General features: G+C 49.5%; 1 protein-coding gene across 9 annotated transcripts in view; it reads right to left on the reverse strand.

The window, feature by feature from the left end:
- LOC100648570 overlaps positions 1-13,954 on the reverse strand; it is a 141,833-nt gene that overhangs the window by 31,424 nt on the left and 96,455 nt on the right. For 3 of the 9 annotated variants that reach the window (XM_048412247.1, XM_048412248.1, XM_003400336.4), the window contains one exon: positions 11,261-11,473. In XM_048412247.1, coding sequence (XP_048268204.1) covers positions 11,261-11,306 — 46 coding nt within the window. In that variant the 5' untranslated portion in view covers positions 11,307-11,473. Of the gene's footprint in view, positions 1-11,260; positions 11,767-13,107; positions 13,898-13,954 lie in introns of those variants that run through there. The other 6 variants (XM_048412249.1, XM_048412246.1, XM_020866485.2 and 3 more) reach the window with 6 other exon arrangements.

Raw genomic sequence — 13,954 nt, forward strand, 5'->3', positions numbered from 1 at the left:
TAGACAGGGGTGCGTGTAGGTTAGGCGAAGGAGAACCGCCGAGAAATAAGTGGCGAACACGGAATGTGTGCCGTTGCCCGAGGCCGGACAATCCAGGCGGCGATATAGAAGCGCCTTTCCCTCGACTCGTATCTTTGGTTTCGGTGGCTCGTGTTCCCTCCTACCGTGTAGCTAAAGGTTGGCGTAGTCGTGACGATAAATTTATCCAACGATAAGAGAGCCGATTTTTGTCTTTACGAGCCTCGGTGGGCCCTTCTTTCAGGGAGGAAGCAGAAGAGAAACAGAAAGACAAGTAGAAAAAGAAAGAGTGAGAGAGAGAGAGAGAGAGCGGCTTCCGGGTTATGGCGTGACCGCGTCACCACGCGCGCGTGTCCCTCGGCATACAGCTATTGTAAGCAAAAGGAAAAAGAGGAGTGAAAAAGGAAGGGAAGGAACGACACGGGCGAACAAAAGAGAGGGCCGCCTAAACCGTGGCTTGTATGTACGTTCACGGCCCTCGCGTAATGCTATCGAGGCACATTTTCCCCTCGAACGCCTGCTGGGCGGCGAAGGGCGCCGGCGATGCCGGTCAGGCGCGTAAAAACCGGGTACAGATCGCACGCCGTCCGTTTCCGTCGTTGTTTTCGAGACAGAGAGAGAGAGAGAGAGAGAGAGAGAGAGAGAGAAAACTAGACGTAGCTTTGCTCGAGGGTAGAAAGAAAAGGAAGAAGACGGTCGTGTCCAATGGACAGTGGAGTAGCCACTGGTTTTTCACGTGCTTCGCGAGTTCATCGATTCCATTGGCCTCGCGGCAACGCGAAATGGGCGAAGGGGAGAGGAGAGAAAACTAAAAGAGGAGCGCGGTATACGTGCACGGTTGGCTGACTCAGCTGAAACGCATGCCACATTAATATTAATTATCACGTAGACGGGGCGCGTGTCGTGTCGTGCGCTACTTTTTTCGGCTGAAAACGTTCGGCTCGACGACGGGCCTCTCGAGAGACAGTGAGAGAGGACGAGAGCGAGATCGACACGGAGAACGCGGATCGGCTAGACGAGCGTACGTACCATCTCCTTTCGTTCGACCGCGATCTTTTTTCTTTTAATATTCGCTACGCGACAAGGGGGAACAAAGTGGCCAGCTTTGCGATTAATTATTACCGTGCGCAACCAGAGAGCCGCTCGGGGAGAAAAATTTTGCCGCGAACACAATTTTTCGAAATGTCTGGCGGGAGGGTCGAGAAGGATCCTGGAGAATGACAAAGGTCAATGGATATCCGGGTTTGCCGGAGTACGCCCATATATCGTGAGAGTCGAAAAGACCCATTAAGGACATTTGTTTGACCTATGAATCCAGTGGAGCTGATGTGACAGAAGGTACAGTTAGTCATTGAGAGTCGACCGTACAATGCGCGGCAGTTTTACCTACGCCACGAACGTTAGCGTACGAAATAAAACAGACGAGAAGGCTACCCTCTGACACTTTGCGTTTCTACGGCAAAATCAAACGATAATTATCTCGCGATTGTAAGATTTCCAACTTGATATCGACGGATTCGAATCGATTCCGATCGCCGGAAAATGCTACAAACTGTCAAACGCGATAGCGACTCTCGAAACGGTAGCTGAACATTTATCGTCAAACTGTTAACAAAGTGTTTGCTTTCTTTCTCTAGCTGATTACCGATCTCGTGAAAACGAAAAAGTACGTAGACGGAAATTTCGATGGAAACATCCGGCGATTAGGAAATTCTTTCGTGCGTATCAGGGATAAAGATACAAGCGATGTAGAGGATGAACGAACGCGCGGACTCGATAGCGGCTGAGGGAAAGTTTTCTCATTGCGTCGAACGAGATAGGTATCGGAAGTTTAGATACGAGGTTGGAACTCGTTCTCGCGGCGATTTCCAAGATAACGCTCTCTCGCAATCTCGGTGAATGGACGCGAAGAAAGCCACGCGAACAGAGATAGCGGGACCCAATTAAAATCAATCATTCGATATTTATGGAGAGCTCATAGTGGAACGGGTCGCTTCGGTCGAGTTCCATGCGGCTCCATGTTCCCCGAGGGGTGCTACGGCTGGTTCGGTACACATAACCCTTCCATCTGCCATGATACGATAATGGCGGAACCTTCGTGCAGCTTGATACACGGAGACAAACGACCGTGTGTGTGAATTGGGACACGCGCGCACCACGGTTTGTCGTCGCCTCGCCAAAAACTCAACTCGTCGACGACTAAAACGAGCCAAGGGAAGAAAAGGCAGTGAGAAACGTAACTGGAGCAAAATACAGCCGGGTAAACATCTGTTTGCACAGTCGGAGAAACCAGTTCGACCGACAGCGATAACGAAATTTCGAGAGAATTTTCCTATTCGCGATCCTCCTTCGGATGTAACACTGACAGAGTATCGTCGTCGCTTACCAACCACTTTGTATACTAAGCGAATTTGTACACGAAAGGGCGCGAAATGTCCGCGAATGATGATAACAAGAATAAAAATTGCCGTGACGAAAACCGGGACTGTGCTGCTTTCGAATTTTCCATCCAGGGTAATTGTTCGAAATAGGGTACTTACGTCCTACTGATTTCGATGATCTCGAAGCATTTTACCGAGTGATTTCTTCCTATGCTCTGTCGTTCGATTTTATGTTCCAAGACACGGAGAAATGTACGTTTAGTACTATATAAGGCATCCAAGGCATATAACAAGCAAAAAATGCTATATTAGAATAGGCCATTGAAAGGCTTTATTGGGAAGCTATAATAAAAACACGGAATACAAAGGAAGAATAATAAAACATATTGACCGAAAATAAAATGTTTCGTTTTCATTGTTTCTCGTCTCAATGAACCAATATAATATTCGCTTGATATATCTTTCTTTTGTAAAGTTTCGCGCGTAAGAAAGCACAATAGCGTAAAATTGAAGGCTATACTAGACACCACCATATTATTTCTTTCTCTATGTTGTATTCTTTCCATAACTTTTTAACGAAAATCTAGGTGACCCATGTTTATAAATCATTCTTCCCCTCATTATACCCATAGAATTGATCGACAAAATTCGGCTGTCCAAAATCTCGTCATGTATACGTTCACGTGTATTTAGTAGTCGATGTGCATTTTTGTAGCAATTCTATTGGATTTAGGCTTTTCAACGACAACGACTAAGCCTGTTACATTTTGCACCAACTAAAGATCGCAATTTACTGGCATATTCCGTACGAAAACCTGATAGCTATACACCCTGTTCAAAATAAATTGGCCGAACGATAATTTCCCCGTAGGAGAATTGGCGATCAACGTTGTAGGCAATTTCGATCTTTGTCAGCTTCCGGTGTGCGATTATTCTTCGGTCGTGTGGGTCGCGACAAGTGGAGAGAAGGGTCGTATAAGGTGCGAGCGAACGACTGACTAGCGATGTTCGGCCACCCGACGCATTTGAATGTTTAATGAGAGTCGACGATGGGTAGCCACGCTGCTAGTTGTCGATTTCGTCCGTCGCACAGAAATTTCCATGCAGGATCGTGCACGGCTCGAAGCTACGGTGTTTTCCAGTGTACCGTATGCGAAACTATTTTCGTCGGTTTCGCGATATTCCAGTGATACGTCTGAAAATCGTATCGCTAGGATGAATAGTAGATATCTGCGTCGAGGGTTTAATTGTCGTCGACCCGTGTAAACCGCGGCTACCAGTAGACCGCGACTACCAATGTAGTTTCGCAGTAGTATTTACCCAGTTTCGTGCAGGCATTTCGTGCCGCCGCGTCGATCGAATCGAAAGACACGTTTTGGCGGCGCGTGGAGGAACCCAGGCGTGGATCGAATTCGACGTTTCGGCCGCTATTCCGGTGTACAAACTGAAACGAAACCGACCGATTGCGGGCAAACGAGAAGAAAACGGTATCGAACGAATTACGATGGAAGCGCGTTCGATCTCCGATGGACGCGAACTCGGACGAGTTCGACGCGGAATTCGAAATCGCTTTGGACAGCAGCCAGAAACGGCTCTCTCGTTCGACAGGAAGTTCGGAGGAGAGTAGGTGGGCCGCCCGCGACGCGACGTCCCATTGTTCGTCGGCGATGCGTCTTTTCAAAGTTTAAAGACGTTCGATGACGAACGAGGCGGCGGAAACGATTCGTAACGCGAGAGGAATTTTCGCGAGGCGCGCGATGAAGCAGAGAATAAAAAAGGAAAAAGAAGAAGCGGGGTCGGTGAAGTCAGAGGAGACGTCGTAGTTGCGGCATAATTTGAATTTCGCAGCAACTTCGAATAGGAAAAAATGTAAGGGCGCGATGTTACCGAAGTTCGACGAATGAATTTTTCCTATCCCTTTTGGCCGTAAAATGGAAAGTAATCAAAGTTCGTTAGACCTCTGCGCTTACGCATTTTGGTAAACGTTTGCGGTGAAATAACCAGTGGTCTCGCGTATCTAAATTTTTACGCGCGTGTCCTGATATAAACGGCGCGAAGGGAAAAAGGGAGAATCACGGTTGCTCTCCGGACACGGAGAAACGAGAGCGAGACAAGTTTGAGTTAATACGGGACCCGGCTTTATGCGCTTTCTCCCGCTACTGTGTCGCGGTTACTTTAGCGCGTATTTTCGTCGCGGCGTTGAGCAATGAAAGTATTATTTCTAATTATCCCGGAATATAGAAATACTAACTCGCCATTTTCAGCTTTGTGTCGGGGTATCACGATACGCGTACGAGCGTTACGACGTTGTTTTCTCCCCATGACTATCTTCCTTCACCGTCAGCAAAAGTCAAATCCTTGTCGGACGAAGATCTGTCTTGATTTACGACGATTGAGATGACGGAGAGGTCGGGACGAATTCGCTTGAAATCGCTTAACGAGACGAGAGCGCGTCGACCAGACCAACCAGGCCGATGGAAAAAGGGTTCGAAGAGGAATCGATCGGAAGCGGAGCGAGCCGGGGCGAGCGTTAACGATTCGACGCGGCGGCACCAATCGTTTTATCGACGAATTAAGCCGAATTAAGGCTGGCCCTACGGGACGACCACGCGCGATTTCACACGCGAACGTTTTTCCATTGAATTTCGAAAAATTGTTTTATCATCGTTTCCCCTCGTCCTCGCGATATCTGTTGCGCCAAAATGCTTCAACAGGGACGACCCATTCGGGAAAATTCGATATTCCTTTGGCTTGGTCGATGCAACACGACCCAACAGCGTTTCGGATACGTATTTTTGCCGGAGCAAGTAGGTAGGCGACATTCGGCGGAAAAGTGGAAGCTTCTCGACCCAAAATGGAAACGGAACGAGAATTCGAAGGTACCGTTTCTCGCGGGAGATAACATTTTTCCAATTTCCCACCTAATGTAAATGCCTTCGAGGATAGAACGGAAATAATTCGTCCGACTAATTTCTCCTCTTTTAGCTCCTTTTTCTTCAGACGTTTCACGGATGGAGAAAGAAAGAGAAAAAGAGAACGCGCAGCGCACAGAGGCGCGGCGCTATGGAAAATAAAACAGAATGAATTAATTAGAAATGTACAGCGCACCGTGTACACCGTGGAAAATACGAAGCGGTTACGATTTAATGAGTTTGCGTTAGGTTCTGAATTGCGGGACAAAATTACGCTGATCTCTGACGGAAGTCGGCGAGGCGCGGCACTGCAGACTCGCACCTACGTGTATCGAACAACAAAATCGAAGTGGTGGAGAACATTTCGTGTCACCTGTCGGAATACGCAGCTAAAGTTGTCGGAGTTGGCGCGCGTTGCGTCCAAATTAAAGAAATTAGCGGTGTACGATGTAACTCTGGCGTCTGCGTTACGCGAAACCAGCCGTAGGCGTTCGATTCTTCGTTCGTTTTCTCGTTACGTCTGCCGAATATTCGGCCAGCGTGTACGGAAATGGGTTCGTTTCAACGCGTGACGCGTCAACGTCCGCTTGAATTTTATCGACCGGCGGATAAATCGAATTTATCGGAAGACCGAGAAATTTCAGCGACGCGACGGATCGGTCGTGGAAAATATCGAGCCGCGCTCTTTTCCTTCTCGCCGCTCTGTGCTATCGCTGTTTCCCACTTCGTTCTCGCTTCCTTTTTTCCAGAGGTAGCTGTACGCGCGCGGAAAATTAGAGGATCCGAGCAACGGGAGGAACTGGCCGGGGAACTCGATTTACATACCTCGACGGGCCTGGATCGCGTCGGATCAAGTTAGCAGGGGCGACGAGTGAACTTAATTAAGCGCGTGCGCGAATCGTGGTTCGCGGCGTACACGTGCCATACACTTCGTTAAATTTTATTCGCTGTAATTGTGCGACTGCGTCATGTCGAGGCTGGCCCTCGGTTCGACTCGAACCTCGAGTCGAGTCGACGCTGGGCTTCATCCAGCCCTTCTCTCTTTAATTACATCCTCGTCGGAGCTTAAGACCGACTCGCCGAATCGACCCTCCTCCTCCTCCACCCTCTTTTCCTACGTTTTTGCTGCCGCGCCGTATACCGGAACTCGACGCGACCGTTTCGAATCGCGACCGTGCGAGACTAAGCCACCGAGAAAGAGACACCCTCTTGTCAACGGATCTTTTACCGCCGTTGCCTCGTTAGTCGAATGTTAATGAGAAAAATCTTCGTTATCCGACATTCGAGCGAAACGTTTGCTCCGAACGGCGGCTCTATCGCCCGACTATCGTACGCGCGTGTCGTTCCTCCTTCCCTAGGCCGGTTCTTCCGCTTCGAATAATAATTCCTGGGCGTTGTGCCGCGCGAACAAGACAGTCCCGCACGGAGAGAACACGTCTTTCATCTCCGTTCAGACGGAATTTGTCCCATTGGGAGATCGGCTTGTTTCCCGATTAGAAAAAGATAGGGTGAAAGGACGGGAGACATGGTCGATTCGTAACGCAGATAAAATAGGTGGAAATTCGCGAAAAGCGTGGTTCGATCTTAAACGAGGCTGCTCCGTATGAAGCGTGGTACGGTGCAGTGACGCGTTCCAACGAATCCCAACAGTTCTCCTAACGACGTCGCATTCCATTACACCGCTTTAAATTCGTCACTTTAACTCGCGTTAACGTCGTTTCGTTACGCGACAACGCTACGATATTTCGTTTAGTCTGGAATTGAAAATTACTACCGCACGAACGCGTCCCAAAACGGCGCGGCGATTGCAACGTGAATATTTAATGCAACGGCAATCATTGGAATTCGGTTGGTAAATTAGCACCATATCGATTTCGCGTGTATGCAAAGGCACGGTCGGCCCACCGTCATACGTATAGCTAATTACGTGTTTCCGGGACAATGGACGTAAAAATAATGGAGATAACGGGACGCGCGAAAGCGTAGACGCTATCGAGGGGCGATCGAAACCGAACGATTCGACAAGGATTCTCTCTAGTCCGGTGCTCTTCGAATGGAAGATGGAAAATTTTCCCGTTTTCCGATTTATCCTTTCACCTGGAAACGGTTTATTGGCGAGCGATGCGTTCGAGTGGAAAGGAACGGGCTGAATTACGGAAGCGATAAAAAACTAACGGCGGCTAGGTGTCGGACTAAGTAATCGTGGACATAAAACATGCGACGGATTCCGCTAACGAAAACCCGGCTCTTTCTCCGTCGTAATTAACGAGTCGAGCGGTAATCTACGACAACGGTGGAATTAACGGCAACCGTGAACGGACAGAAACACGCATCGCGCGACGATACGGTTTGCATTCGGTACAGCGGGTCTGGACCTTATCGAGACACGTGCACACAGACAAACAGCGACTGCGACTTTCACGGATGTATCGATGACGCGTGATCGCGAAAATACTAGAAGGGAGGGGTGAGGGGGAGGAAGGAAGGCTGGAACGTGTGGCGAATCGGTGATTAGTCGTTATCGTAAAGAGGAGAATAAAATCTTGCAGCGACTTTACTGCAACCGACTGCGGATATTTCGTTTCCGGCTCGAGGAGGTCCAAATAGTCGGCGAATCGAAGTTGAAAAGCGCTGAAATCGCACTTTCTCGAGTACCTTTCCAGGAACGCGAGCGAGGAAAACGAGCGAGGCAGGCTACAAAAGCAAAAGGGAGGGAGGACAGAATGGCGAGAAGGAGGCAAGGAGAGAGAAAGGGGGGAAAGGCGGTAAAAATGATTAGAGCTTATTGCCGTGCGTGTGGGCAACGAGAGCTCGCGGTTGCGGCTACAGTTACAAAGCTGTAAAACGGTAAACCAGAGATCGACTGGAAATAATTAGACCGTGGCGAACGTTAGACGCGTTCGCGTCTCTTTGGTCGTTGTCCGGTGAACACGATAAGCGAGCACAATGCGAGGGGACTATCGACGCTCGAACGTCGAACGCAACGACGTGACATTTGGAAGAATTGCGAGAAGCGAGAAGAGACAGAATCGAAGACGGTCAATTACGATACTCTTGGGAAATAACGATCCGTCGATAAGCGTCTTCGTGTTCGATGGAAAATGAGACGAGCACTCGAAGACGATATCGGCGTGCATTTATCAAAGAAGAATACGGTTTGTACGATGCTAGAGGGCGAAGAGGCTGCGGCTACGGTTGGAGAGAAGGCGAAACAGAAACCGCAAGAGGGCAAGTTACACGGAGTGTGGAGGAAACGAGGAGGAAAAATGATGAGCCAGAAATAATTAGCGAGGTTGCAGAGCGCAGCCGACCGAACGCAGATGTGCCAAGTCTGTATGAAAAATTAATGACATCCCGTTCTCGGCAGTCTCTTTCCCCTCGCCGCCCCTAACCCTTTTTTACTTCCCTAGCGCCAAGTTTATTCCCTCTTCGCTATTTTTTTCTCTCCTTTTTACTTAAGCCCGGTTTCCCTTTATTGCCAACCCTCTTTTGACGATCTCGCGTGTCTCGACGAAATTTAGCCGCGCCACGATCCCCGATAGGCTCTATAATTATCCCGTTTTATCTTCATCAGGTAGGGTGGGTCTGGGGGAACAACTCGCGACCAAGGAAGCGATATAACCTTCGTTCAACCGTTTACTCCCAAGAACGTTTTCCATTCGAGGTCCGGCACACTCGAACCGCGGTTATTTGTCCTTCCTATCCTCCAACGCGTAGCGCTACCTTCTTCGTTTTAATCGCCGATTACCCTTTCTACCTGTTCCATTTGCCGCTTTCTACTCCGTGCCCGTTTCCCCAATCTGTCACCTTCTTTTTTTATTTGTCTCCATTACGCGCGTCCATCATTTTTCCCTTTGCCTATTCTACGCCATCGTCTCGTCTCGTCTCGTCTCGTCTCGTCTCGTCGCCTCTCTTCGCGTCTCGTCTCGCCATGTCAAAACTGCGACATCGTTTTTCATATTTTTGCGCTGCACAACGATCGATAGGTTACATACGCGACGATAGCTCGATCCGCTGCTTCGTAACAACAGAAGCAACGATCGACGCCCGTAAAGGCAGAATCACTGATGCGTTTAAAACGATCGCTCGGCCAGTTATCGCTTCTATATCGGAATGCGTTGCACGTTCCCTCTTCTTTGTCTTTGCCTACGTCGGAACAAACATTCCGGGCAAAACGTTTGCCCCTGCCCTACCCTCGTAAACCGAACTTGTTTGGTAAACTAGAAAGACCCAAGAGGAATCGTGGCGCACCGACGCGAAAATCAAAATTGTAGGTTTCCCGCGGACCGGATGCTTCGTTTAACGAGGCATGTATGCGCGATTCCCGAACACCACCGCAAATGGACCGATGGAGAAATATTTACAGTTAATATTATCCCATTATAAAAGCAGCGACCATCCTGTCGCGTTCGACGGCCGACGTTATAACGCAGATATTGATAAACGAGAGAACTGACGCGTCTGTTCGGCATAATACGGATAATTTATGATCGTGAGAGCGCGACCGAGTTCCTCTTCTACTCGGCAATTAACTCGTCGATTTCTATCCCCCGCGGATATCTTCCAAAAGCTCCAACGGCTTTTGATATATCTCGGCTACGTGCATCTTTTATTTATTTATGCAAATCCATTCTCTTCGGCGGATCGTCTTTACCGCCAAGTTTACCGTCTCTGAAAATTTCATATGTAATTCTTGCATCGCTCTCCTATACGTACGTTTTCGTTCGCATGTATCAGAACGCTTGCAGGAAATGAGGTACGCTTTTGCTATTTTAGAAAAAAAAGTTGTTCGAATCGCCAAGAACTATCGATAAATTTTACCTATTTTACCTGTCGAGTATAATCTTGCACCAAGATAGATATCGATCGCCCCGATCGATTCTGACATTCGAAGGTTATAGGTTTTCTAGCGTGTCGGCGATGAACGCGATATTCCGATCGATCGTTCGTTTCCTTGACAGTTTGGGCCAATTATCGCAGGATGAAGTGGAACAGAGTCGCATACGCGATTTCCTTGACCTCGGTTGCGCGAGGCCAACCGCCACGATTCCTCTTTTATTTTTACCATCTTCGAGTAGCTGCAATTAGCCGATGGGACTTAATTCCGGCATCGTCATCAGGATCGTGGCGCTCGGTAAATTTCACGAGTTGACTGGCGATCTCGGAATTCGTCCGTTTAATTATTATCTTTGCACCGTTCGTGCTCCTTGACGCGAGATTTTTATTTTTCCGCTTTCCAACGACTTTTCGTCTTTCTCTTCCGTTGTTTCCCTTCCCCCGCATCTCTTTTTCCCTCCCTCGTCGCAGACTCGCGTACCGGAACGCCATAAATTCTAGCCATCCTACTCTCTTGCTCACCACCCTTTTCCTCTTCCTTTTCCTCTTCCTTTTCCTCTTCCTTTTCCTTTTCCCCCTGGTTCCCTTCTTTGTACCTTTCGTTCTCCTCTTGCGTATCCCTTTTCGGGTTGCGCTCCTCGTTCTATCGCATTCGTGTACGAGAAAAGCCGCGACAATGCCGAAGAAACGGCAGAACGTAATTAGAAAAAGTGTCGTTTCTAAACCGTTCCTTTATATTCTTCGCTTCGTTCGATGCAAAGCGAAAATCGGCGTTCGTGCGTTTCGCTGCCGTTCGACGTTTCCACGTTTCTCTCCTTTCCGTGGAAAGATTATTTTCAGCCGGAGGTGTCGGCAAGGGCACGAAGGTAGAGAGCAAGAGGATTTGCCGTTATCTGCGTGTATTCGCGGCGCAGATCGCAGATACTTGGGAAGCTGGAATCGACGCGAGACGAGGGTCGCGTGTCTATAACTAGAAGGTAGATAGATATCGAGGAAATCGCGGTTCTCAAAGCAGAAAGTAGTCGCTACTTCTTTCTATAACGCTTTTCTCCGTTTTCTTCCAAGCGAAATTCGGACGAAAGAATTAAGTTAAGATCGTGTAAAGCTACTTACCCTTCTGCCCGAGGAGCACGGCGATTAAGAACAGCACAAAATCCATCGTCGGATACGTTCCTCGGTCGATCGAATCTCGAGATCGTGGACAACCTTCGCTTTCACCTATCCAGTGTCAGTGTTCGATTCTTCGATTTTCGTATTCCGTGTAACTCAGTCCTCGACCCACATTCAATTCCTCCTTCTCAACGGGCAACGACGATCGCCGACGATCTACCGCAAACACACACGTACGTACGTTCACAACACTGTGTAAACGATATTATCGTATTACCGAATAAGAAACGAGTTTTCCAACGAGCCCGTCGCGTTACGACATCCTAAGATTACTCCAGCGAGTAAAAGGGACAGAATCGTTGCGGCGGCTGTACCACTGTCGTCTTTGTTTCGGCCTACTTTTATCTGGCGACTTTTTGTCGCAAACACCTCTTTTCACGCTGCCAATTCTTGCTTCGACGCCTCTCGCCACGAAAAACAGTCTCGACCCCTGCGTCTCGGAATCATCTCTAACAGAAAGCGTGTTAGGCTAAAGGATTTCGCGTTTTCTTGGTCCGTGGCACGAACGAACGACGCTGTAATATGCGAAGAGAGATGCGTCGTCGCGCCCCGACCCCTCGTGCTATTGCATCTCGCACCCTCGTCGAGAGGGTTCCTCCTCGACTTCGTTTAAAAGTCGTCTCGAGCGTTAAATACTTGTGGCCGGGATTTTGAAGTTTCCGCGATTTCCGAGTAGCGCCGCGTCATCCGATCTCTGGTTCGATAGCATCGCCGACGATAGTTTGGCACCGAGACAGATCCGTTAAGAGGGCGGGTAATTTTCAGCGGAATCTCGTACGACGATCGCAACGTCGACGAAAAGTAACGGTCGAGGATATTTCGGTTCGTTCGGACCCACTCGAGCAACCAAGAAATTCTCGTCTCGAATTTCGCACAATTATCGAAATATATTTCGTCGCGGTCTTCCCGTTCAAGCAATCGATCTCAGCGGCTGTGCAACTCGAAACGAATTAAACGAACAGTTCCGGGAATAATGCGAGACGTCGGTACGGAAAATCTGGCTACCTATTTTCGTTTCGAGGAACACCGAACGAGCAAGAGAGAAAGAGGGGGAAGGTGCGAGAGACGACCGGAGAAGGAAAGGGGCCGGTGTGGTGGAAAGAGAAAAACGAAAGTATGCCGGCGTACGGAAGGTACGGGTTTTAAATGCAACTTGTTGCAATCTCGCCGAAAGCTCCGAGCTCCTTCGACTAGGAACGCGCACGTGTGTCCTTCCCTCGGCGAGCACGCGTGTTCGAACACGACGATCGACTGTAACGTCCGAAGGTTGATCTCTCGCGAATTCGTCGACGAAATTTACGCGTGCATTCGCCGGTTTTTCTCGCGCACGAATCACACCGCTGCGACGATACGTATAACCGTGCTGGATGTTTGATTTTTGCCGAGATCGTCGACCGAACTGTCGTGGAAACTGCTATCGGAAGAGAAACGACGCAGGTTGTCTACCGCGGACGGAATGAAATCTCGAGGTCGGCCAATACCTCGGGTAGACGAACAACGGCCAAATTATTAACCGAGGTAGACGGATGTTTGCTGGACGATACCGGATCGTTTGGAATCGCTCGGAATCGCTCGGCCGATCCTTTGTTTTTCTCCCGTGACACGTGCACGAGAGCGGCCGTGAGCTGGACACATGCACACGCCGATTCGATTCTCTTTCGCTCTCCTCTCTTTCTCTCTCTTCGAACCTCCTCCCGTTTCCGACCGTGTGACGCGAATGCGTATTGATTTGACCGAGACTATTCCCTTTCGGATCCATTGAAAGAAGGGGTGGAGCGTAGTGGGTGTACCTTGGTTCGTTTATTTGTTGACATAATTGCAGCGACACGATCAATTCTTCACAGTCGACTCCCTTTTACGTGACCAACCACGCGATCGCTAGATCGATAATACACGACCAGGTCCGCCTCGTCGCGACCGCCCGATTCCGTACCTACGCGAACCACGTTCGATTTGCTCGCACGTACTCCGTGATCCTTCGATCGCACGAGATTTCCCCCACCGCCGTGCTTAATCGAATTTCAAAGTTCTCACAGGGACTAAACGTTGATCTTCGATTGGGATTAAGAGCGGCTTACCGCAACGCCGTCGATAGCCGCTACTTCTGCCAAGGCTACTTCCGATTCATCGGCTACACACGACCGTTGTCCTTTCGCAAGCCGGCGCGATCCGGACAAAACGCGATCGATCGGTTGCAGATCGATGCGTGGAAAAGCAAGAAAGCGGAAAAATAGCAAGTTGCGAACGACGACAGAGTATCCACGTACGAGGCAAAGTCAACGATCGATCGTCAAAGTTTCGGCGACCAGAGGACGATCGAGAGTCCGTTCCAACGGCAGAGATCAAGAACCCGCGAGATTCGAATTCGCAAAGGACGGTGCGAGGCCGACGATCGATGTCGTCCGCCTTCTATATCCGAATTTCCCGTTCGACGAGAGACAGGGGCGAGTGCGATTCGCATCAGCGAAGACGCGACGTAACGCGGCGCGGCGCGGCGCGGCGTGACGGACCGATTCGAGGACCGTCTCGGAGGGAAAGTTCGCGTCGCGGATGGCCGATGCCGACTACGAAAGCTCGACGTCGCGCCAGTTGAGGACTGTGCGCCGGTAGGTCGCATACCTGGGCGCGTGCGCGTTA

This window comes from Bombus terrestris, chromosome 14 (assembly GCF_910591885.1).
Source record: "Bombus terrestris chromosome 14, iyBomTerr1.2, whole genome shotgun sequence".
In the NCBI taxonomy this organism is placed as follows: Eukaryota; Metazoa; Arthropoda; class Insecta; order Hymenoptera; family Apidae; genus Bombus; species Bombus terrestris.